This window comes from Coregonus lavaretus (assembly GCF_964263955.1).
Source record: "Coregonus lavaretus genome assembly, chromosome: 4".
Lineage (NCBI taxonomy): Eukaryota > Metazoa > Chordata > Actinopteri > Salmoniformes > Salmonidae > Coregonus > Coregonus lavaretus.
The window spans coordinates 5,107,085-5,130,836 of NC_139991.1; the positions used below are offsets into that span (position 1 = coordinate 5,107,085).

Genomic DNA, 23,752 nt, shown 5'->3' on the forward strand with positions numbered 1-23,752 from the left:
TATAGTATTATCCCAGTTTACCTATTTGCTTATGGTCTTGCCTACGCCTAGCGAACAGTTTTTTAAATTATATGGAGAAAGAAAAATCAATTTTATTTGGAACGGCAAGCCAGACAAAATTAAATGGGCCTATTTATATAATGAATATGATTTCGGAGGACAGAAATGATTAAATATTAAAGCATTAGACCTATCACTAAAAGCTTCAGTCATACAAAAGTTATACTTAAATCTGAACTGGTTCTCTAGCAAATTAGTAAGATTGTCTCACCCAATGTTCAAGAATGGCCTTTTTCCCTTTATTCAGATTACAACCTCTCACTTTCAGTTATTTGAAAAGGAAATAATCTCCCAAATATCACTATTTCTAAAACAAGCCATAGAAAGTTGGTTGCAATTTCAATTTAATCCTCCAGAAACGACAGAACAAATAATGCAACAAATATTGTGGTTAAACTCAAATATACGAATTGACAAAAAATCTATTTTTTTTTGACAAAATGTTTAAAAAAGGTATAATCTTCGTAAATGATATCATCGGTAGGACTGGTGGAGTTATGTCGCACATGCAGCTAACGAAAACATATGGAAATGTCTGCTCTACCCAAAATTACATTCCAAATAATTGCAGCCTTACCCGCAAAAATGGAAGAGGAAAGTGGAAGGGGGAGAAAGTAAGGAACTTGTCTGGAGGCCTTGCATTAAAGAACATAATCGGTTAAAGAAAACTGTGATAAATAAAAAAGTATACCAGTTTCATTTAAGGACCAAAGGATTGACAGCCGTCCCATATAGATTGCAAAATAGTTGGGAAGAGATTTTTGACGTACCGATCCCATGGCACAGTGTTTATGAACTGATACGAAAAACGACACCGGATTCAAAACTTAGAATCTTTCAATTTAAATTATTATATACAATTCTTGCTACCAATAGAATGTTATTTATATGGGGGATACAATCTTCCCAGCTCTGCAGATTTTGCTGCGAAGAGACAGAATCATTAGATCATTTGTTTTTGGTACTGTCCATTTGTAGCTTGTTTTTGGACACAGGTCCAGGAATGGCTAAAGGATTGCAATATTTACCTGGAGCTAACCCTGCAGATAGCATTACTGGGTGATCTGAAAAGTCATAGTCAATCGATCAATAATATAATAATACTTTTAGCAAAAATAATTATTTTCAATTTACAATCTGTAGAAACAATGAGAATAGAAAGGTTCAGAACTTTTGTAAAACATCACAGTACAGTTGAAAAATATATGGCAAATAGAAATCCAATATGGATGGTGTTGAATAGAGTTGAAGGATGGGACTAATAACAACTAACAACAACTAATAACAACAAGATAACTAATGTAAAGCATACTGTGTCCATAATAAGTATATAGGTTGTAGGTTGGGAGCTTTTGTGAAAGAGCACAGTTAGAAAGATATGGCATATCAGATGGACATCATGAAAATGATCGGAGAGGTTGAGAGTAGAAGAAGTTCAGGAGAAAAAACAAACAAAATATAATTATTGTAAAATTGACTGTGTCCATAAAATGTATATAGTAAGTATAAGCTGGAAGTAGAGTCCTAAGCATTGTTGTTCACTAGTTTACTCCAATTAGGGAAAGGGTGGTGGGGTTGGAAAGTAATAAAGGGGAATATAAAAAAAAAAAACATTATATAGATGACTAGCTCACAGATTCAGTTCCTTATGAGAAGTGTGTGAAACATGGTTGTAAAGAACAGTGACTGGGGCCAGAATAGAAATGTGATGGTACAGGAAAATCTCCCCTCTCTGTCCTTCTCCTCCCTCCCCTGCATCTCTCTTCTCCCCTCACCCTCTGTCCCTCTGTTTATTGTGCTACAGTTACAGCCACTGAAACTTGATAACACTGTGGGGGATAGGGGCCGAGGGTAGTGCGCAGGGCAGGCGGTGGGGGGAGGGGCTGGATTAAGGGGCCTCCTGTCCTACAGAGAATGATTAATGAGCCCCTAAAACTGGGGGGGCCCGCCTTTTTGATAGGGGGAACACTGACGTACAGCGGACGAGGGAAAGACCGCCACGTGTCTGGACTGAGAGGGGGGGGGGGGCAGGAGGGATAAAGGTAACAGACAGACGGGGGGGGGTACAGGGAAAGGAGAGAGGGGAGAGGGTGCCACAACTACAGAGACATCGGGGGGGGGGGGTTGAGTGAAGGGAGGCATCAGGCCTGCATGTGTGGAAACAAGGCCACAGTCTTTCATTTCCCCTGGAAATGGGCGATCCATCACTGGGGCAGACACTGGGTGTGCATCCCAAATGGCACCCTATTCCCTATATAGTTCACTACTTTTGACCCGGGTCCTATGAACCCTGGTTAAAAGTTAAAAGTTAGTGCAATATATGGTGCTATTTGAGATGCAATTTGGGTCTGAGGCTGGTCCAGACAGGCAGGCAGGAGCTGGGGATGGGCTGGCAGAGTAGAGTGGGCCCCTGAGGGAGGAAAGGGTGGAAACCGCAGGGCCAACCCCAGCCCAGCGCAGTCAGATAGAGCCACTGCTTTATAATCAATGCCTTCTAGACAGACGCCAAAAAGGATAACTATTCTTAGCTGCTGACATTTTTATCTTTTTTTTTTTTTTTTTATCAAAGATGTGGTCAGTGTGTTGATATGTTATGGGTCTGAGATTGTCTTGGGTAATTTTAAAACCCCGCCCGCCCAAATTACAAAGCCGTATTTAGATGCAGGCTCATCCACAGACAGCCGCATCGGTCCTCTTGTTTTCCCTCGCTTCAAAACAAAAATAAATTGGGGTTTTCCTGATGTTAGCTAGATGGGAATCTACTCTATCTTATTTGTTTAGTTCGGTACCATCAGGGGCCCGCCCTTCTTTTATGTTTTAGTGTCTTTCTTTCTCCCTCTCTCCCCACCCCCACCCCTTCCTGTCCTTTCCTGAATCAATCCACTTGGTTGTGGGTTGTATTCAGTGATGTAAACGTTGCAGATAGAAACAGAACGAATAGAGCTGTGACGATTCCCTACTCCATTTGACATTTCAATCTGAACATTGTAATGTTAATGTACCGTCTCTAGTTCTCTCTTTCTGTTTATCTCTCTGTTTCTCTCTCTCTGTTTCTCTCTCTATAGTTCTCTCTCTGTCCATTTCTCCATATGTGTCCTGTTCTGTGTGCACTGGAGATAGGATTCCTCTCCTTCGCAATCTAGTGATGGATGGACTGAAATAGTTAACGGCCCCCGAAGGAGACCTTCGCCAGCACAATAGCCCTGCGCTGACATACAGTATGGTGTATATAGTACCGTTACATACGACTCCGTAATGTACTGGTACACATTGGGTTTTCAAGAGAAACAAGGAATGACAGATGTCTGTACTGTCGGTAGATGAAGGATGTATCAAAAGAGCCTTCGTGCATGTTGTACTCATTTACGCATGCAGTCAATGGTACAGTATCGATCCTAGACCTTTTACTTTTTATTGCTTTCTCTAGGTTACAATGTCAGGCCACGCTACTATGGTGCATGTCTAGAGACTGGAACTTTGAGCTAGAATGAAACAATCAGCAGTTACTATAGGGAGGGCTTTGCATTGAGTTGTGAGGGGTACCTGGTTTCCTCTCCTCTCCTCCGAGGTACTATCCCGTCCACAGCAGCTGATGCTCCTGTATTGATCACCTCTTGCTGGGCTCCAAATGGGGCTTGCCAGCTGATGGCTTTATCTGTCAATCTGGGTGTCCATTGATTGGAGCAGTTAGCTGTGTTATAAAGAGAAGAGTGGGGGAGTGGGGGGGAGGTCCACTGAGACCCTGTCAATGGTGCACCTGCCGGTGGAGAGGTCTCTGTCCCCTACTTACCCTCTAAACCAGCCCTGTTCTGTTTGACCACCTCTGTGGTCATTGCGGCAGCCCTGCTCTTTTGTTATTTGAGGAGCAGCTCTGATTTCAGACCTGTCTCTCTCTATTACCTCAGGCGAGAATGATGACATTTCATATTTTGACGGGGAGAGTAAACATAGAAGCACAGTGGAGATCGGAAAGCCGTCAAGTAATGTGCTCATCATGTCAAATTTCGACATTAAGACAATTTGGTTATATTAGACTACTGAAACTGCAACTGAATATAAATGTAAAAGTGTAGGCTATGGTTTGATCTCTGGTTGAGATGGAGGGATTTGAGATCTGGGCTAGATGTCTTCTGTCTCCCTGGTCATGTTTACCTGCAGGGGAGATGGGGGGGGGGGGGGGGGGGGGGTTGTGGATACTCCCCATCACTTGTTTATCTGATGGACTGTTGATTAGAGTCCAGTCAGCCAGTAGTCCAAGCCAGACCCCGCTTGGCCTCGAGGGACCAAAGGGATTTGGGTTACAGTTGAAGTGGCCGTCTCACTTTTCGCACTATCCACATTCCACCCTTTCAATCCCCCTCCCCCATTTCACCAGGTGACCCATCTTTATGACCCGAGAGGAGGGAGTCATGTTTCTCTCTCTCTCTCCCTCTTTCTTTTGCTCCTTCTCTCACCCCTTTATCGTGCTGATCTTCTTACTGAACTAATTGTTCCAAATGAGATTGAGAGATTACCGTCCACATTTTGGACTGCAGCCAGATCACTGTCTACTCCTTGAGTTGTTCCTGTTGTTCTTTTATCATTGATGAGACTAAATAAAAAAGGCACTCGTTCCCAGGCCTCAATCTAGTGATTTACATGTTGTGGATTGAGTTTAACATATAATGGAAGGTCTCTTTGCAATTTACTCTTCAAATGTTTGTTGTGGGGTTTCTTTTTCATGGTTTGTCATGAGACACTACTCCCCCCTGGGCCTGGCCGGCACCAGCTGTGCGTTTATATCCCCGCCTGCCTGGTGTTATTGGCCTCCTACATATATAGGGGGTAATCTTTACTCTCTCTATAGATAGGAGGGCTGTTTGGCTGTTGTGTGTCCACATACATATTCCGTACCACTTGATATGAATTGGTCAGTCATGTGATGCATGTGAGTGGCTCTCCCCAGACTAAAGATAGCTAAAGAATTCCATTCCGTCATTGGACTTTACCTTCTATGTCCCTTGGCCTGGTATTAAAAATAAAACAAACCTTGCTCCAGCAGCAGCATTGCAGGCCCTGACAATACCAGGCTCAACATATGAAAATGTAAACCATTTATTTTATTTATTTAAACCAAATATCCTGGGTCCCTGGATAAACTAAACATCCAGCAGGAGCAGTCAGGACTGCTTGTAGCCTGTAGTGTGTCGGAGACAGAGAGGCAGAACAGAACAGTGGTGGGGAACTGCAGGCCCTTGTTTGGTATAATCTGGGATAGTGGGGGGGGTGCAAAGGGGTTTGGGGGGAGCTTCTGAAAGGACTGAGACACTGACATGAGGTAGAGGCCATTTGTGTTTTGGCTGACACCTTTCTTATAGCAGTAATCCAGTCTTTATCCAGCTGGCTGTCCCATCCACCTCATCCACTCCTTCCCTCTCTCAGAGCATGGGGGGGCATGTGTGTGTATATATAGAGAGAGGGGGAGGTGAGTCCATGGAAAGCGATATATCCTTTAGATAATGATGGGCTTATAAATGCGCTCCTGCCTGCCCTTGTCTCTGTCGCTCTCTCTCTCTCTCTCTCTCTCTCTCTCTCTCTCTCTCTCTCTCTCTCTCTCTCTCCATCCTCTTTCCTTCCTTCCTCTTTTACTCCTCCCTCACTCCGAAGAGGTGGAGCAGGATGGTAGTGAAACCCTACACCTCGTGGCAACACATTCTGTGAAAAATGCATTTCCTGTCTCCTCTCGCCCAGCCCATGTCAGCTGGAATGCCAGTAATGTGGAATCAGCTATATTTAATTGACCATGCTGGCGTCAGAGGCAGTCCATTTATTTATTATAGAACTCTTTAATGCAGACAGCTGTTTTACAAAAAAAATTGGTCAGGGATCATCATGTAATGACCTTGTTTTTTGTCACATGGAGATGGAACGTATCCTTGGAACTGTAGGGAGCAGTGTGGATGGTGCAGGGTGAAGGGGGTTAAACCTATCATGTGACAAAGGGATGCTTCAATACCAGTCTCATTGGTGTGTTTTTAAATGTTCTGTTCTATCTCCTGGAACTGTAACTCACTGACTGACTGGTTCAGACAGCAGTAGGCTGGTCTCCCTCTCTTTCGGTCTTGTTCTCTATCCAGCATAGTGTCTTCTAAGCTGGGCTGTGCTCACTACTGACAATAATGCCTCAATTACTGTACTGTAACTTCCTCCCAGTGGGGTGAGAGGTGGCTGCCTCCTGGCCCTCTCCTGCCCCTCTGGGCCTCTCTCTGTTGGGCTCTGGCCCTGTCTGAACACTGGAAGTACGGCGAATGGAGGACGGAGTTAGGGAGTGGCTCAGGGGGCCTTCACCACCACAGCACTTCCCACCACTGTGACCCCTGACCTCCACAGCCATTAATCACTTGCCTCCTGATGGCCCTGTCCCAGGGGGAAAATCAGTCCAGGGCAAAGGATGATGGGAGGTGAAGCCTGTAGCCAATTACAAATCGTTTCGGTGCTGCAGTGGACAAATCCCTGCTGCCCTTTGAGGGAAAGCAGCCAATAGTGGCCTACATTAACGCTAGGATGAGCTAATGCTTCAGCTGTTCAATATGTGGCCTGATATCATGGCTATGCTGCTCTGCTACTAATTTCTACATCGACTGACTCAGGGGGTGTGTTTCCCAAATGAAAACATGAGGTGTTTAAAGTGATTGTGCCCACGGGTCTAAAAGAACTAGAACAGATGTTTCTCACCAAAGACTGGTGGGTTGTTAGTTCTCACTAATGTTTCTCTATCTCCTCCAGTCCAGCTGAAGTGGCTTTGGTTAGTTACGTCATTTAATCATTTTCATAAATGGGTTGTTGCAGTTTGCTCACATTTCACCAGATCCTGTTGAAAAGTGTTGATTTGATTCTGTACCATTAGGTTTATTGTAGTGTTTGTATTTTTTTTTACACAGGCAAAATATCTGCTTCAGAGAAAAAAATCTATTGTCTAAATTTAAAATACTGATTCTTGCAAAAAATGCTTCTCTACATCGCTTCCTGATGGTCCTAATCCTAACATTGATATTAGTGAGCTGGAATGGAATAGAGGCATTGGTGTGAATGAAAGCCTAAATGCTGGGTTGTCAGTGCAGGTCAGGTCTATTGTGCCTCATCTGTTCTGGCCTCATTGTCCAGGGGGACATACGGCTGGCTGTGTATGAAAACTGCTTCCTGCTGACTTGCACTTTAATTCAGACATCAATAACCCCTGGCCAACCTCTGACCCCTACAGTTGTACTAATTGTTTGATGCAGGATTGATGTCCTTGCAGCGCTGCATTAAATAACTGTGGCCTGACCAGGGCTCAGGCTGGCCTTTTTACACCACATTCCTTCTGCTTTTGATAGGCTGTATGTTCTGGAAGCGATGGGCCGGGCTGGGCTACTGGCTCCTGTTCTATCTACCCTCTCGCCGTCTCTCTCTCTGTTCTCTCTTTGTGCTAGGGTGGGTGGTAGTGACACCATGCTCTCTGTGCTAATCAAACATCCTGCCTGATGTCATCTCATCCACCACACAGAGAGGACTCCAGACACTTTACTGGGCTGTTGGCACTTCCTCAATCTTACAGGAAACTGATATTTGGCCTAGCGGCCATGTACAATCTATAGTTAATCTTATGTTATGTGCAGTGGCGGCTCCTGAAAAAATTCTCAGGGGGGGCAATTTTTCTGATGATTTAGGTGACCTACACACATTTTAAAAAAGATATGTCCAGCAACAACATGAAGACAGGGGCAGCATATAAGTCAATACCAGAAGCATTTATTGACTGATCTCAAAAGTGTTGGCTTACCAGGGTTGGTGGAGCCCTCAGTTTCATCTTTGCCTCGCAAAGCTAACTCAAACACTCCGCAAAACTTCACACACTGGATTAGCCGGCTGAGGATGTGGCGGTTCTTGCTAATGTCGTAGTAAATATATTTGTTATAGTGAATATGGAATATGATATGTTGAGTAAAATGTTGTGCTAAGATCTATTTAGGTCAGGAGCTGGTTATAAGTTCTGTTCCTATCCAATAACAATGGACAAAAGGGTCCTATCTTGTCAGCCTTGTCAGTTTCAGTTCTCCAGTAAACTTGTGATTATCAACACTAACCTCATCGTTGTGGCGGCGGCCAGCTAGCCTGTATCCCTCATCCAGTTGAGTGGGAATGTTCACTCTCCCCAAAGCAGACAATCTCAAACAGCTATCCATGTGGGTCTTTGACAGCTCATGTTTCTTAATCTTTCCTGAAAGATGGTGCATGTCCGTTACACACCAGTCGCTGTCCAAGCGGTGCTGTCTGCCGTGCCGCCTTCAGGGTGAAAGAGTAAGCAGGGGGTAGCAGAAGACTGCATTAGCTACATCGCAGCCTGCTAGCCAGGTTTTTCGTTCGTACCAATTTTTGGAAAATCCTCGGGTGTAGGACTTCCCCCCCTTTAGTAGAAACCTGTTGAATTATTAAATTTGGTCTGGGAGGTCCTAATTGTTTCGTTGCCAATTTATCTTCATTTGTTCGCCGACAAAAAGGAACTTCTTTCAAAGACACAATCGAGTTGCACTGAAGCCTAGCCATTTTGATAGAAGTAGTGAATTGATTGACGCTGCTACCCGCTCTTTTCTTAGTTACGTTCATGGTTATATGTTACGTATGACGAAAGCGCGTAAGTGCAAGCCCTCAGAAACCCATAGAGATTGTATTGAAAGCTCTGATATTTGAAAAAAATAGATTTTACATGGGAGTCTATGACAGACTTCTGGGCGATTTTCAACCTGACTGAAATCGCCCCAAAAGGGGGGGGGGCCATTTGAAGCACGACTTTAGCCTGATTGGACATTTAGTGGCACTGTGGCAGATCAGACGTCTAGATTACAACACTGATAACTACTGTTGCCGTGATATAATTGATTAGAAAAAAAATCCCTTCCTTTTCCCGTTTGGCAGTGCGTCGCCCATATCGCCCTATTGAACACACCGCCCCTGGTTATGTGTATATTGTACCCTAGTTTTGTGTAATGTCTGTTTCTTCTTTCAGATTTGTTTTATTTATTGCAACTACAGTACTATAGATGAGAAAGTGGCTGTTTTGGAGTCTCTTAATTGACTCTAGAGATCAGAATGTTGAACTCCGGGAAAAGCTGAAAGACTATTCCCATTTTCTTGTAGGTGTAGACGATTTTGATTTCCTAGCTTAGCTAGCTGTAGTTATCGCTGGCTTTGTTGATGGCCTACTGTATATAGGCTTTAGTGGTAAGGGTCTGCAGTGTTTTCTAACACGCGTTCCTCTCTGAAATGAGATGAGGTTATGCCTCTGCAGCCACGCCCAGCCCCACCCTGCCCCAGAGTGAGTTAGCAACACTTACACAAGCTAGCCCATGTGTCCTCCATTCAGAGCCAATGATTCTAATGGTTTAATTAGAAGACAACCTGTGCCTTGGAGGAGTGGACGGACTGACTGCTGCTAACTTGAGACATTGAATCAGGACCAGGGCTAATCTCCTCTCCTGATCACAATGCTGTTTGAAAAATACATTAATGGGTCTTATTCCAGGTTAGTTGCTAGCAGCCTGCGGAGGCTGGGAGGATTGGCTACTATTAACCACTGTGCCACAAAGCTGGCCTGGCTTCAGCCTGGCCGTCCTCTACTCAGCAGCCAGTCAGCCCCAGGCCCCGGGCCGCAGGCAGCACTAGCACAACAGCTAACAGCCGAGGGGTGTGGATTTACTCTGCACAATCCCCTAAATAAGCTTCATTATACCGGGCTATCCATGCGCCCCCCTCCGCTGTTCAAGGATTAGCAGGCCTACAATCCATGTCGGGGCTGGAGAGTGGCGCGTAGCACTTTTTGATGCTGGTGCACACTAGGCCAGTGTTAGGCTACACCTCCCCACCCCTCCCTCCTCCCCCCGACACACACACTTTCTGCACGCTTTACTGCAGATAAGCTGTTAACAAGATTAATGCATCTGTATCAAAAGTCTCGAGCAGGTTCGCTTTGTTGTTTGCAAATCCCTCTTTCCGGGTCAAGCTGTCTTTGCCTTAACTTGGCTAATATGTTCTCTTTGTCATTTTTATACCGATTTGTTTACATTTCCCAGTCTAATTCAACCGGCTCTCTGAGTTATGGGCCACTGACTGTCACCGAGGGCAGTAACGATATCACCTGGGGATTTGTTTCAGCAAACGATTGGGGGTGAAAATGTACTTTCAATAATAGAAGGTCGCCTACCATTTCTGTTACAGTTAACTGTTAAAAGCATGTTACAGTGCTATGAAGATATTCAAAGTAAACGAAAAAAAACGGAATGTTATTCACTTTTTTTCAGTTGTTAAAATGTGCAGCAAGCCTCCTCATCCACACCATTCCAACTACTTCAGCAATGTAACTTTAATAGGATATTTGGATCCATATTGATGCGTGCTGTGTTCTACCTCCAGGGACCCCAGTGAACCGCATCCCCATTATGGCCAAGCAGGTTCTGGACCTGTACATGCTCTACAAGCTGGTGACAGAGAAGGGAGGCCTGGTGGAGGTCATCAACAAGAAGATCTGGAGAGAGATCACCAAGGGCCTCAGCCTGCCCACCTCTATCACCTCTGCTGCCTTCACCCTCCGCACACAGTAAGTCTCTCTCTCTCCCACTCTCTACTCCATTCTCCTTAGTCGTGTGTATCTGTGTCTCTGTCCCTTTCTGTGACGTGTCTGTCTGCATGTGTCCATTCATCCTGACCCTAGGTGTGTGTGTTTTGTGTGTGTGTGTGTGTGTACATCCCTCTCTTTTAACTACACACCGTCTCTCTCGCTGCGTTACATCCTCCATCCATTACATCTCACGTGTGAGTCTTATTGATCCAATAGATTTATTCATGTGATTTGGGTCAAGAGTTCACAACAATTGAGGTGGGGTTTCACTGAGGCGCGAGCGCTCTGCGCTCTGTAAGCCCCTGTGTAGGGCTTTAGCTCTCGATACTGCTGCCTGTATACCAGAGAGCCTTAATGAACCTTTATGTATTTTTAATGCTAGCCTACTCAGCCTGCCTGTTCTCTCCAGCAGCAACAGTCCAGTGGTCTTATCTAATGGATAGTGCTCTTCACTCTGTATTGATCCTCAGTGTTCTCTCCCTCTCTCTCCATTATGCGCTTCTCATTTATCAATTTTTATGGGGTGGAAAAATACCAATGCTGCTAATGCTACTGCACACTCAGACTCTGTTACATACCATGGTCTCTGTTAGGTAGCTATTTGACATCTCTGTCACTGCACTACATTACCAAAAGTATGTGGACACTTGATCTTCAAACATCTCATTCCAAAATCATGAACATTAATATGGAGTTGGTCCCCCCTTTGCTGCTATAACAGCCTCCACTCTTCTGGGAAGGCTTTCCACTAGATGTTGGAACATTGTTGTGGGGACTTGCTTCCATTCAGCCACAAGAGCATTAGTGAGGTCGGGCACTGATTTAGGGTGATTAGGCCTGGCTCGCAGTCGGCATTCAAATTCATCCCAAAGGTGTTCGATGCGGTTGAGGTCAGGGCTCTGTGCAAGCCAGTCAAGTTCTTCCACACCGATCTCGACAAACCATTTCTGTTTTGTGCACAGGGGCATTGTCATGCTGAAACAGGAAAGGGCCTTCCCCAAACTGTTACCACAAAGTTGGAAGCACAGAATCATCTAGAATGTCATTGTATGATGTAGCATTAAGATTTCAGACTGCCAGGTGTTGAAGCGTGATTCATCACTCCAGAGAACACGTTTCCACTGCTCCAGAGTCCAATGGCGGTGAGCTTTACACCACTATAGCCGACGCTTGGCATTGATCATGGTGATCTTAGGCTTGTGTGCGGCTGCTCGGCCATGGAAAACGATTTAATGAAGCTCCCGACGTTCTTGTGCTGACGTTGCTTCCAGAGGCATTTTAGAACTTGGTAGTGAGTGTTGCAACCGAGGACAGACGATTTCTACGCGCTACGCGCTTCAACACTTGGCGGTCCCGTTCTGTGAGCTTGTGTGGCCTACCACTTCGCGGCTGAACCGTTGTTGCTCCTATACGTTTCCACTTCACAATAAAAGCACTTAGTTGACCAGGGCAGCTCTAGCAGGGCAAATATTTGACGAACTGACTTGTTGGAAAAGTGGCATCCTCTGACGGTGCCACGTTGAAAGTCACTGAGCTCTTCAGTAAGGCCATTCTACTGCCAATGTTTGTCTACGGAGATTGCATGGCTGTGTGCTCGATTTTATACACCTGTCAGCAACGGGTGTGGCTGAAATAGCCGAATCCACTAATTTGAAGGGGTGTCCACATACTTTTGTATCTATAGTGTGTGTGTGTGTGTGTGTGTGTGAACACTGATCTGAAGACCCATGTATGCACACATGACTTTAAGTCGCTTTGGATAAAAGCGTCTGCTAAATGGCATATCTTATATATCTAACCGAAAGGTTGCTTGATCGAATCCCCGAGCTGACAAGGTAAAAATCTGTCGTTCTGCCTCTGAGCAAGGCAGTTAACCCACTGTTCCCCGGACACCGAAGACGTGGATGTCGATTAAGGCAGCCCCCCGCACCTCTCTTTCATAGGGGTTGGGTTAAATGCGGAAGACACATTTCAGTTAAATGCATTCAGTTGTACAACTGACTAGGTGTCCCCCTTTCCCTTTCCTATATCTTAATGTTGTTTGTCTCATTAATGTTTTTTGTCTCATTCAGGTACATGAAGTACCTGTATCCCTTTGAGTGTGAGAGGAAAGGTCTGAGTTCTCCAGGCGAGCTTCAGGCGGCCATCGACAGTAACCGCCGGGAGGGACGTCGCCCCAGCTACAGCAGCAGCCTCTTCCGCTTCTCCCCAAGCACAGCCCCTCACATCCTCTCCCCTCCCAAGATGCACCTGTCTGCACTGGGGGCCGCTGGGAGCCTCAACGGCCTGCTGGCCTCACCCGTCCACTCTCTCAAAAAAGGTGAGTATTAAAGGATAAACAACTTCTCAATAAAAGACTGGAAATAAAGGGTTAATTATATAATTAGAAATGTATTAATACAAATAAATACTGGAATTAGCCTAAACACACAGTAGGCATCCTGGCAAAAGGAAAAGAAAGAGCATGCTCTCTATTGGGTTCAAATAAGATAGAATTGAGAGTTAGCCTCCGGCTTTTGGATCACATCAGACTGATCGGCGCGCACCCCTCAACAAATATCCATAGTGCCTTAGCGCCCTCTGCCGCAATGGTTAGGAGCTACAGGATAATTTTCTTGAATTGTCTGCATAGGATAGTGTTAGACAATATAGCCTTTAGAGAGTCAGACATTATGTACAGTACAAGTATTACAAGAAGAAATGCTCTGATTTCTTAATGGCCTTTTACAGAAGTATTTTTGTACTTTACACACTTTACATTCATTGGCAGGCCTTGTGTTATGGAATCTCTGCAGCACAGGAGGTTGGTGACTCCTTAATTGGGGAGGACGGGCTCGTGGTAATGGCTGGGGCGGAATAAGTGGAATGGTATCAAATACACCAGATACATGGTTTCCACCTCCTGAGTGGCGCAGCTGTCTAAGGCACTGCATCGCAGTGCTTGAGGCGTCACTACAGACCTGGGTTCGATCTCAGGTTGTGTCACAGCCGGCCGTGACCGGGAGACCCATGAGGGTTTGGCCGGCCGGGATGTCCTTGTCCCATCGCGCTCTAGTGACTCCTTGTGGCGGGCCGGGCGCCTGCAAGTTGACTTCGGTCGCCAGTTGTACGGTGTTTCCTCCGATACATTGGTGCGCCTGGCTTCCGGGTTAAGCGAGCAGTGTGTCAAGAAGCAGTGTGGCTTGGCAGGGTCGTGTTTCGGAGGACACGTGGCTCTCAACCTTCTCCTCTCCTGAGTCCGTACGGGAGTTGCAGCGATGGGAAAAGACTGTAACTACTAATTGGATATCACGAAATTGGGGAGAAAAAGGGCTAAAAGTAAAATAAAATAAAAACATTTTAAAAAACACATTGTTTCCATGTGTTTGATGCCATTCCATTCATTCCAGACATTATTATGAGCCGTCCTCCCCTCAGCAGCCTCCACTGTTGTCCAGTGTGTATTGTACTGTAGATTGTGTGATGATCGATGTGCTATGCACTCCCATTGTGATCAAAGTGTCTGAGTGGGACTGGGGTTTGACCCTGGGCTGTTCACTGTCTCTTAACCATTTACTACTGATTAATAACATGTTTCCCACAGACAGCAGGACACTTTACGGCCAGCCTGGATTACAGCTGTCTGTCCACATCAATAGGATCTGGCTCGATCACTACCATTACCTGTTTTTCTTATCTGATCTTGCCTTTGATGTTATTGGAATGCGGCTCAGTTACAGAAAATACTGTATAATGGCCCACATAATTGCTGTGGGTTTTTTTTTCTCTAAAAGAGGTAGTTATTGTTTCAACAGATCTCCCTCCCTTTCTTTGGCCTCATTTTACTACATTAAATCGTGTCATTTTATCTAATTATTCCGTTTTTTTCTTCGTTTTTTACAATACTGAAATTAATCTCATTTTTGTTTCCATGAAAGTAACATATCCTACCTCTCCTACCCTGCCTCTCTTTAGAAGAAATCACCCCCTCCATGATGGCAGCAGCTCGTGGTTCCTCCATGTCTCTGGCACTGGGGCAGGTGGCAGGGCTGGCGCGGGCTGCCACTCTGGAGCAGCTGAGGGAGAAGCTGGAGACTGGCGAGGGCCCAGAGAGGAAGATGGCACGCCTGGCAGAGGAGCAGCAACGTTTGATGCAGCAGGCATTCCAACACAACCTGCTTGCCATGGCCTCCCAGGTCCCCATGAACCTGCGCCTGGGCTCCACCGCCACCGCTAGAGGTACCTGTCCATGCTGACTCCCCCTGGGCACTCTATACAGTTACATATTATAGTCAGTTTGTATCCGACACATACAGTACATTATATACGTATTAGAGACAGGAGTAATGCCTGATATGCGCTAGTAATTATTTTCTCAATGAGACTCATACATTTAAGTACACTAGTGATGCACATTGAAGCTCCCTCAATGCCTGACACTCTCTCTGAGCACCATGAAAAAACACACGGACTACACCAGATACCCTCACAGTTCTCCAACTCCCATTCCCTCAGCTCCCCCCTGAGATAGAGGAGGATTACATTTAGAAGCCATTATAAAGGCAACGCAGCGGTCACTGCGCAATAGCGATAAAGGCTGTCAGGCCTCTCTGCAAGCTGACTCACTGACCTGTGCCTCTTCAGCTCAGCCTCTGGCTGTTTGTATATACACTACCGGTCAAAGGTTTTAGAACACCTACTCATTCAAGGGTTTTTCTTAATTTTAACTTTTTTCTACATTGTAGAATAATAGTGAAGACATCAAAACTATGGAATTACACATATAGAATCATGTAGTAACTAAAAAAAGTGTTAAACAAATCAAAATATATTTTATATTTGAGATTCTTAAAATAGCCACCCTTTGCCATGATGACAGCTTAGCACACACTTGTCATTTTCTCAACCAGCTTAACCTGGAATGCTTTTCCAAAGCACCCCCACACCATAACACCTCCTCCTCCATATTTTGCTGTGGGAGCTACACATGCAGAGATCATCCGTTCACCCACACCGCGTCACACAAAGACACGGCGGTTGGAACCAAAAATCTCCAATTTGGACTCCAGACCAAAGGACACATTTCCACCGGTCTAATGTCCATTGCTCGTGTTTCTTGGCCCAAGCAGGTCTCTTCTTATTGGTGTCCTTTAGTAGTGGTTTCTTTGCAGCAATTCGACCATGAAGGCCTGATTCACACAGTCCCCTCTGAACAGTTGATGTTGAGATGTGTCTGTTACTTGAACTCTGTGAAGCATTTATTTGGGCTGCAATTTCTGAGGCTGGTAACTCTAATGAACTTATCCTCTGCAGCAGAGGTAACTCTGGGTCTTCCATTCCTGTGGCGGTCCTCATGAGAGCCAGTTTCATCATAGCGCTTGATGGTTTTTGCGACTGCACTTGAAGAAACTTTCAAAGTTCTTGACATTTTCCATATTGACTGACCTTCATGTCTTAAAGTAATGATGGACTATCGTTTCTCTTCGCTTATTTGAGCTGTTCTTGCCATAATATGGACTTGGTATTTTACCAAATAGGGCTATCTTCTGTACACCCCCCCCCCCCCCCCCTACTTTGTCACAACACAACTGATTGGCTCAAACGCATTAAGAAGGAAAGAAATTTCACAAATTAACTTTTAAGAAGGAACACCTGTTAATTGAAATGCATTCCAGGTGACTACCTCATGAAGCTGGTTGAGAGAATGCCAAGAGTGTGCAAAGCTGTCATTAAGGCAAAGGGTGGCTACTTTTAAGAATCTCAAATATAAAATATATTTTGATTTGTTTAACACTATTTTGGTTTCTACATGATTACATATGTGTAATTTCATTGTTTTGATGTCTTCACTATTATTCTACAATGTAGAAAATAGTACAAAATAAAGGAAAAACACTTGAATGAGTAGATGTTCTAAAACTTCTGACTGGTAGTGTACGTCTTAACACATGCTTTGTTTGGTTCCTTAATGTTATCACATGCTGGTTATTCCCCATGTGTCTCTCTCTCTCTCACACTCTCACACTCACACACACACACACGGTAGCGGTGCAGCCTGTGTGTGTGTGTGTGTTGAATGTGTGTGTGAGAGTACAACAATCAACACATTCACTACTACACAATAAAAGCTTTGAGAGGGGAAGTGCAGAATGTTTTCCTGGGTTTTCCTGGGGTCACTGTGACATGATTGTGTTTCTCTCTCCTCAGTGGGTTATGCAGATGTATGCTGCAAGACACCCACAAGGAAATGTGCGTGACACCCGATTCTCACTTACTGCATGTTACTGTACAGTATCTGTGTAGATAAGGAAGAGAGAGTACGTTCTTGGTGCTGAGATAGTTTGATCCTAGTTCCCATGGTTCTGTGTCCTTTCCTTTGGAGATTTTATTTTATTTGTCAGAGGTTCTGGTTCTGCCCATAGTGGTTTACACTTCCTCTTTCGCTCTCTTTCCAGATGAGAAGCAGCAGGACATGGCTCTGAGCATCTCCACCAATGGATCTGCTAGCATTAGTGTGTCTGTGGAGGTCAACGGCACACTCTATTCAGGTGTGTGTGTGTGCGTGTATATACACTCAGAAATAAACGGATTTGGTTGTGTTGTTTATCATGCTGTAATAGTTGTCCTTCTGTCCTGTAGGAAACCTGTTTGCACAGAAGTCAGGTGCCCCAGCGACTAGCGTGTCCACTGCGGCCCCAGTGCCCCCTGCTGGACCCAGCGCTGGGTTTGGGTTCGCCACCTCTGCCCACAGCCACAGTCCCAGCTCCTCCTCCTCTTCCAAGGGGCCTTGCTCGGCCGAGCCCTCCACCAGTGGTTCACCTTAGCTCAGGCCGCCCTACCACCCACTCTCCAGGCTTTTCCTCAACACTGAGGCCTAGCATGAATACAGTACATTGATAAATCGCTAAGAAAAAAAAATACTGTTGCACAACAAATACCTCATCGCTCCTGTCAGCCTTGGCTACCCATTTATAAATACACAATTCACACACCCAATTACATCTCAAGATAACATGCACCCACACACACACACACACACACACATATGCATTTTACACACTCAACACACATGTACACATACACACATGCATTTCACACACACCCAACACACAGACACTCTTATCCCAAATACATGCTAAACACAATCAAAGCTCTCAGCCAAAACCCACTGACAGGTGTTCACAACTGAACTTGAAGAGTTTTATTTTATGATTTTGTTTGTTGCCATTTTGTTGTCTTTTTTTATTTAGTTTTTTCGAATTATTATTATTATGAACATTATTTTTTTAGTTCTCTTTTTACATACTGCAAATCAAGTAACCTGCAGTGGTATCTTTACCTCAGGAGCTGTAGTATACTTCACCTGAATTGACTTTATTTTTGTATTCTTTTTGATCTTGTTGAAATCAGGGGAATTTTTGGGAATTTCACAACGGAACCTCACTCACCTCAGCACACCTCCTACACATTCATACAGTAACCCTATCACAACACTTGAGTTGCTATGACGATGGGCCCTAGCCTTTTTACGTCTGAAAACGCTACTTTATTGATCCTACAGATCGCCATGTAATACCTCATAGGCAGTAGTCACTCCCACAATCAATACCAGGGAGTCACCCACTCATTCAGCCTATTGGAATGATGTACTTAATCTTCAATCTAACTCAAGATACAGTTGGCCCTTGTGACTAAAGGGCTTTGAGGATCACCATTAGCTTTGGACATTTTTTTTCACACACAGTATGATGTTTATAAGAACCAACTGATCCGCCAATCTGTTTAGGACTAGCAAGCCCCAAGCTCAGCTCACCACCCCACATCTATCTATCTATCTAATAATCAGAAAGGTAGTGAAGGTGTTCCAGTCCCTGCTCTGGGATCAATGTGTGTCCCTTGTTCAATTCAACAGAGAGGAGCGCCAAATCACCAATCAAGGGTTTTCCTCGAACACTGGCAGACCAGACCTGAAGTGTTTTAACCACATACCTTTTCAAACCTCATATTCGCCTCTCCGTTTGGGAGAGGGACCTTTCTCAGGAAGCATCGTGACGTCTCTTATTATGGACTCGCTTTGTCATTTAAAAAAGGATCCCACCGAAAGAATGCACAAGTCTAACAGACTTTCTTCAAAGAATACCTCAGACTCTCTAGAAGGAGACGTACACTACATACCTCATTGCTGCAAAGCCAGTGTGACTTGACCTCGTGGTTTGAACCCCTGCAATGGGCAACGGTCCACAGGAGTGGACTCCTCCTGAATGGTGGACTACATACGTAGAGACTTGACTGCTGGGTTTTCTTGGGGACACATTATTATACGAAGCTGAACTGGGATGGGCTTGCTCTCCTCCTGTTTTCGCTGTATTTGTTTGGGGTTTGTCTGTTTCATTTCCTTCGTACTGCATTTTATGGGACAAAATCAATTTGAGAGTATTGCTCTGCATGTGTACAATCAGGTGGCCAGTATTTTACACCGTAATCCTCTGGTGTGTGCTAGCCTCTGGTCATTGCACAGCTGAATACCAAAGACTAGCCCTGTCCTCTACCCTGGTCCTTATCACCCTGTCCCCTGCCCCCTGCCCAGGCTTTTGTAGGCTAGCTGAATAGGCTAGCTGAGCCACTAGGTAGGATACAGTGGGGTAAAGAATGGGTTCCATGCTAGCCCATCTTCTATAGTCCCTGCTGTTAAAGTTGTCAGCTCTGGTCATGTTGCTTTCCTTAGCTTCTTAATCAGACCTTACCTGTGATTGAGTCTTGGGCCTGGTATGGTTCTGCCTGGCATGGCACCCATCACCTGACATATACCAGGGATATACCTCAGTGAGTTTTGCTGCAGTGCACAGTGCATGACACACAAGGCCCTTTGGCCTAACCTCTACATTGAATAAGACGGAGAAAGGGTAGATGTTATGCCAACTGGTTTCTCTGTCTCAATTCAAAGTTCAGGCCTCCCAAATTCCTCCGACACATCCACTGTTACAGTATTTCCATTCTCAAACTGTCAAGGTAATTTCTCTGCATTCTGAATAGAACATGATTTGAATGAAATGAATTTCAAGCATTATCTGTGTTGAATGTGAGGCGTTTAACTGTTTCTAAATCTTTTACCCCTGATCTCCTGTAATCTCTGAGGTGGGCAGCCTTGTTGCTTTTAGTAAGCTGTGTTGTAGCTGTTATTTGTTGACTTTTGTGGACCTTTTGCTGTGCAGACCCCCAGCCAGGATTACAAGACCACCACAACATATATACAATGACTAAAGAGACACCTGCAATCCCTCGTGATGAAATATTATGTCCACATTTAATGAAGGTGAAAGATGTAGTTGCTGCCTTAAAATCAGCTGTGAGAGACTAGTGAACCTTTCAGGAGCTCTCTGCTAGGAATGACTGTTTTATCTTCAAGCTGAATCCTTTGAAGAGTAAACTATTTCCAATATCTTTTTGAATTCAATCAGACATTAAGGCATTCATCATTCATGTTATTGGTTTCAAAACCAAGGTATACTATTTATTTGTGTTAATTTCTTCTGATGGCCTGAGTTAGCTTGATCACTTACGTGGTGTCACTAAAACTCTTAGTTTCTCTCGTTTTAGAAACAGACATTTCTGTTTTATCCAATCAGTCTAGTCAATGACTGTCTGACAGTGTAGCCTTACAGCCTTTGCATAAGAGAGGGAGTGTGTATGAGTGTGAGAGCAAGTTCAGCGTATGCTAGAGGAGGGTGTGTAACAACCATGTAATGCCATGGAGAAGACTGCAGGTGGTGCTGTTCTCTAAGACCACCACACCATGACAAGGGTGGGCAACAGGTTAGAACCACATTCACTGGGAATTCAGTTTACAGCTCCGGCTTATGTGGGTTACAATTGTTGATGTGTAGACTTGTGTGTGTGTGTGTGTGTGTGTGTGTGTGTGTGTGTGTAACTTGTAGGCCCCCTACCTCTTACCTCAGGGCATTGGGCTGCAGTCATTGTTGCATTTGCTCTACAAGTTATGCAATTGGCATGTATACTGAGGGACACATCCAAATGCAAACCTTGGACAACCCAAAAGCTGTCTCTAGTGACTTGCCAAATTGCTATTTTAGACTGGTTCGATTTTTGTCTTCAGTTACAGGCAAGGTCACATCACTCAGGAAACTGTGAAGTTGAAAGTCTGCAGAACCTTGTCCCTGGATGGTTTGGATTTTATTAGATTTTTAATTGTTTAAATCTAACCTGATCTGTGTAATACAAGTGCATATGAAAGTGGTTATTGAATACCTCATTTATCAATTGTTGTTTTTGGCTTGTACAATGCTCCGTATATAAATCTGTGGGGTTTGTGCATATTTTTGTACTGTTATTATGGACATGATATTGATATTACTGATATTATAGTTCTCTTTTGATTAAAACAAAATTGGGGGAAAAACATGTGAACGCTTGTAAAACTGGTTTGTGCTGATTGTATTTAAAAGAGGAGCACTTTTCCAAAGTGATTTTGACACATTCAGTTTTGTTCACATTAGTAATATAAAGATATGGTTCTCAGGGCTTTAAACTTGTGTGTCATGATAAAGTTTTACTTTATATCTTATCTGTGTATGGTTTTTGTGGTGTGGCTTGAATTTCCTTCATCCTCCCTCGCATGGGGCCTGCTCTATCATTTGGGGGAAGAAAAAAAAAGGGAGGAATCCACTGAAGAAATTGAACTAGGCCTACTCTCAAGTATCACAGTGTGGACCTTTTTAACATACATTTTCACTGGCATGAATGATACAGGACTTGGAGCTGTATCACCGTCCTCTGTAGCTCAGCTGGTAGAGCACGGCGCTTGTAACGCCAAGGTAGTGGGTTCGATCCCCGGGACCACCCATACACAAAAATGTAAAATGTATGCACGCATGACTGTAAGTCGCTTTGGATAAAAGCGTCTGCTAAATGGCATATTATTATTATTATCTCAGCAGCTGCACTGTAGAAATTAGTGAGAAAATGACTCATAAGCCCAGGAATTAGGCATACAAATAGTTGATAACATTTTGTGTAAAAACATAAGGAGTTCCTGATTACTAACTGCTTCACCCACTTCCTCTTCATTTGACAGCTGTCACAAGGTCTTTCTGGGACGTTGAGGCCTATTTTGCTACACTGGCCTAAGCCTCCTGTTACTCAAGCATGGATTAGGCCTGTTAGGAAGGGACTCTCACAATGAGAGGTGTCAGAAGATTTTTTGTATCGTGGATAACCCTAAAACATTTTGTGGTATTTTTTCACAATGTAGGTTTCGGAAATTATTCAGCATGCCCCCCACCCCCAGAAGCTCTGACTTACCGTTGTGGGGGGTTATTCCTGGTAGCTACCCACACCACCCGACCACTCACTTTTCACTCTGACTCATGTTCACACTTACGTCAACTCAACACAAACCTTTCCATCTGATACACAACAGGTCTAAGCATTAGGGCCCGATTCCCACCCGAGTTATGCACTTTTCTCTGAGTATTCAGATCTAGAACTTAAGCATGAGAATAGCATGCTATTCACCCACTATGTGTTTGGGATGGAGACCGAATAAATGAAGGTGTGATCAACTTAATTCCCTCATAATTTTACCACCTTTACTTACGAGAAAACCATAAATAAGGTCTAGTGAACCTACCAGTTCCAAGAGGGAAAAAGCATTGACTTAACACCGTTCTCCATGCATTACAACATGCATTACAACTCCATTACAACTTGATACGAGCTATTAATAAGAACTAGGTAAATGAGTAATCTGTTTGGGTAAGAGAATTGTAAATATAAAATACTTTTTTTGTTTATATTTTACCTTATCGCTAGAGACAAATGTGAAACCAGTCATATGGCAGCGAACGGAAGCATATCATCTTTCCCACATTGACGTTTATGAAATGCTGTGCCGTTATGCAGAATTTAAATGGGGGTGGTTATTCAGGGGGCTCTGAGGTACCGGAACACATTGAGAAAAAAAGTGTCAAACACAACGTAGCAGCCAAGTAGCCTACTATCAATGGTGGAGAAACGGACAGCGCTCTCCAGGGTGCTAATTAATTCAAAGCATTTTAGACATCACTGCATTATGCACACATACTTAGTATAGCTGCGGGGCTTACACAAGTTCAAATTTCTTATAGCCTAATTTTCTAGACATCAATGTACAGCAAAAAAATTTGACGGCACTGCAGAACACCCGCCATTTGCACACATACAGTGAGGGAAAAAAGTATTTGATCCCCTGCTGATTTTGTACGTTTGCCCACTGACAAAGAAATGATCAGTCTATAATTTTAATGGTAGGTTTATTTGAACAGTGAGAGACAGTGAGTGAACAACAACAGAATAACAACAACAAAATCCAGAAAAATGCATATAAAAAATGTTATAAATTGATTTGCATTTTAATGAGGGAAATAAGTATTTGACCCCCTCTCAATCAGAAAGATTTCTGGTCCCAGGTGTCTTTTATACAGGTAACGAGCTAAGATTAGGAGCACACTCTTAAACGGAGTGCTCCTAATCTCAGTTTGTTACCTGTATAAAAGACACCTGTCCACAGAAGCAATCAATCAATCAGATTCCAAACTCTCCACCATGGCCAAGACCAAAGAGCTCTCCAAGGATGTCAGGGACAAGATTGTAGACCTACACAAGGCTGGAATGGGCTACAAGACCATCGTCAAGCAGCTTGGTGAGAAGGTGACAACAGTTGGTGCGATTATTCGCAAATGGAAGAAACACAAAATAACTGTCAATCTCCCTCGGCCTGGGGCTCCATGCAAGATCTCACCTCGTGGAGTTGCAATGATCATGAGAACGGTGAGCAGCCCAGAACTACACGGGAGGATCTTGTCAATGATCTCAAGGCAGCTGGGACCATAGTCACCAAGAAAACAATTGGTAACACACTACGCCGTGAAGGACTGAAATCCTGCAGCGCCCGCAAGGTCCCCCTGCTCAAGAAAGCACATATACATGCCCGTCTGAAGTTTGCCAATGAACATCTGAATGATTCAGAGGAGAACTGGGTGAAAGTGTTGTGGTCAGATGAGACCAAAATGGAGCTCTTTGGCA

General features: G+C 44.2%; 1 protein-coding gene across 2 annotated transcripts in view; it reads left to right on the top strand.

The window, feature by feature from the left end:
* LOC311128435 (AT-rich interactive domain-containing protein 3B-like) overlaps positions 1–18,474 on the top strand; it is a 61,324-nt gene extending 42,850 nt beyond the window's left edge. Inside the window, exons 5-10 of one of the 2 annotated variants that reach the window (XM_084160568.1) lie at positions 10,489–10,672; positions 12,766–13,013; positions 14,648–14,911; positions 16,880–16,921; positions 17,128–17,220; positions 17,312–18,474. In XM_084160568.1, coding sequence (XP_084016694.1) covers positions 10,489–10,672; positions 12,766–13,013; positions 14,648–14,911; positions 16,880–16,921; positions 17,128–17,220; positions 17,312–17,496 — 1,016 coding nt within the window. In that variant the 3' untranslated portion in view covers positions 17,497–18,474. The remainder of the gene's footprint in view (positions 1–10,488; positions 10,673–12,765; positions 13,014–14,647; positions 14,912–16,879; positions 16,922–17,127; positions 17,221–17,311) is intronic. The other variant, XM_084160569.1, reaches the window with a different exon arrangement.
* The last annotated feature ends 5,278 nt before the right edge of the window (positions 18,475–23,752 follow it).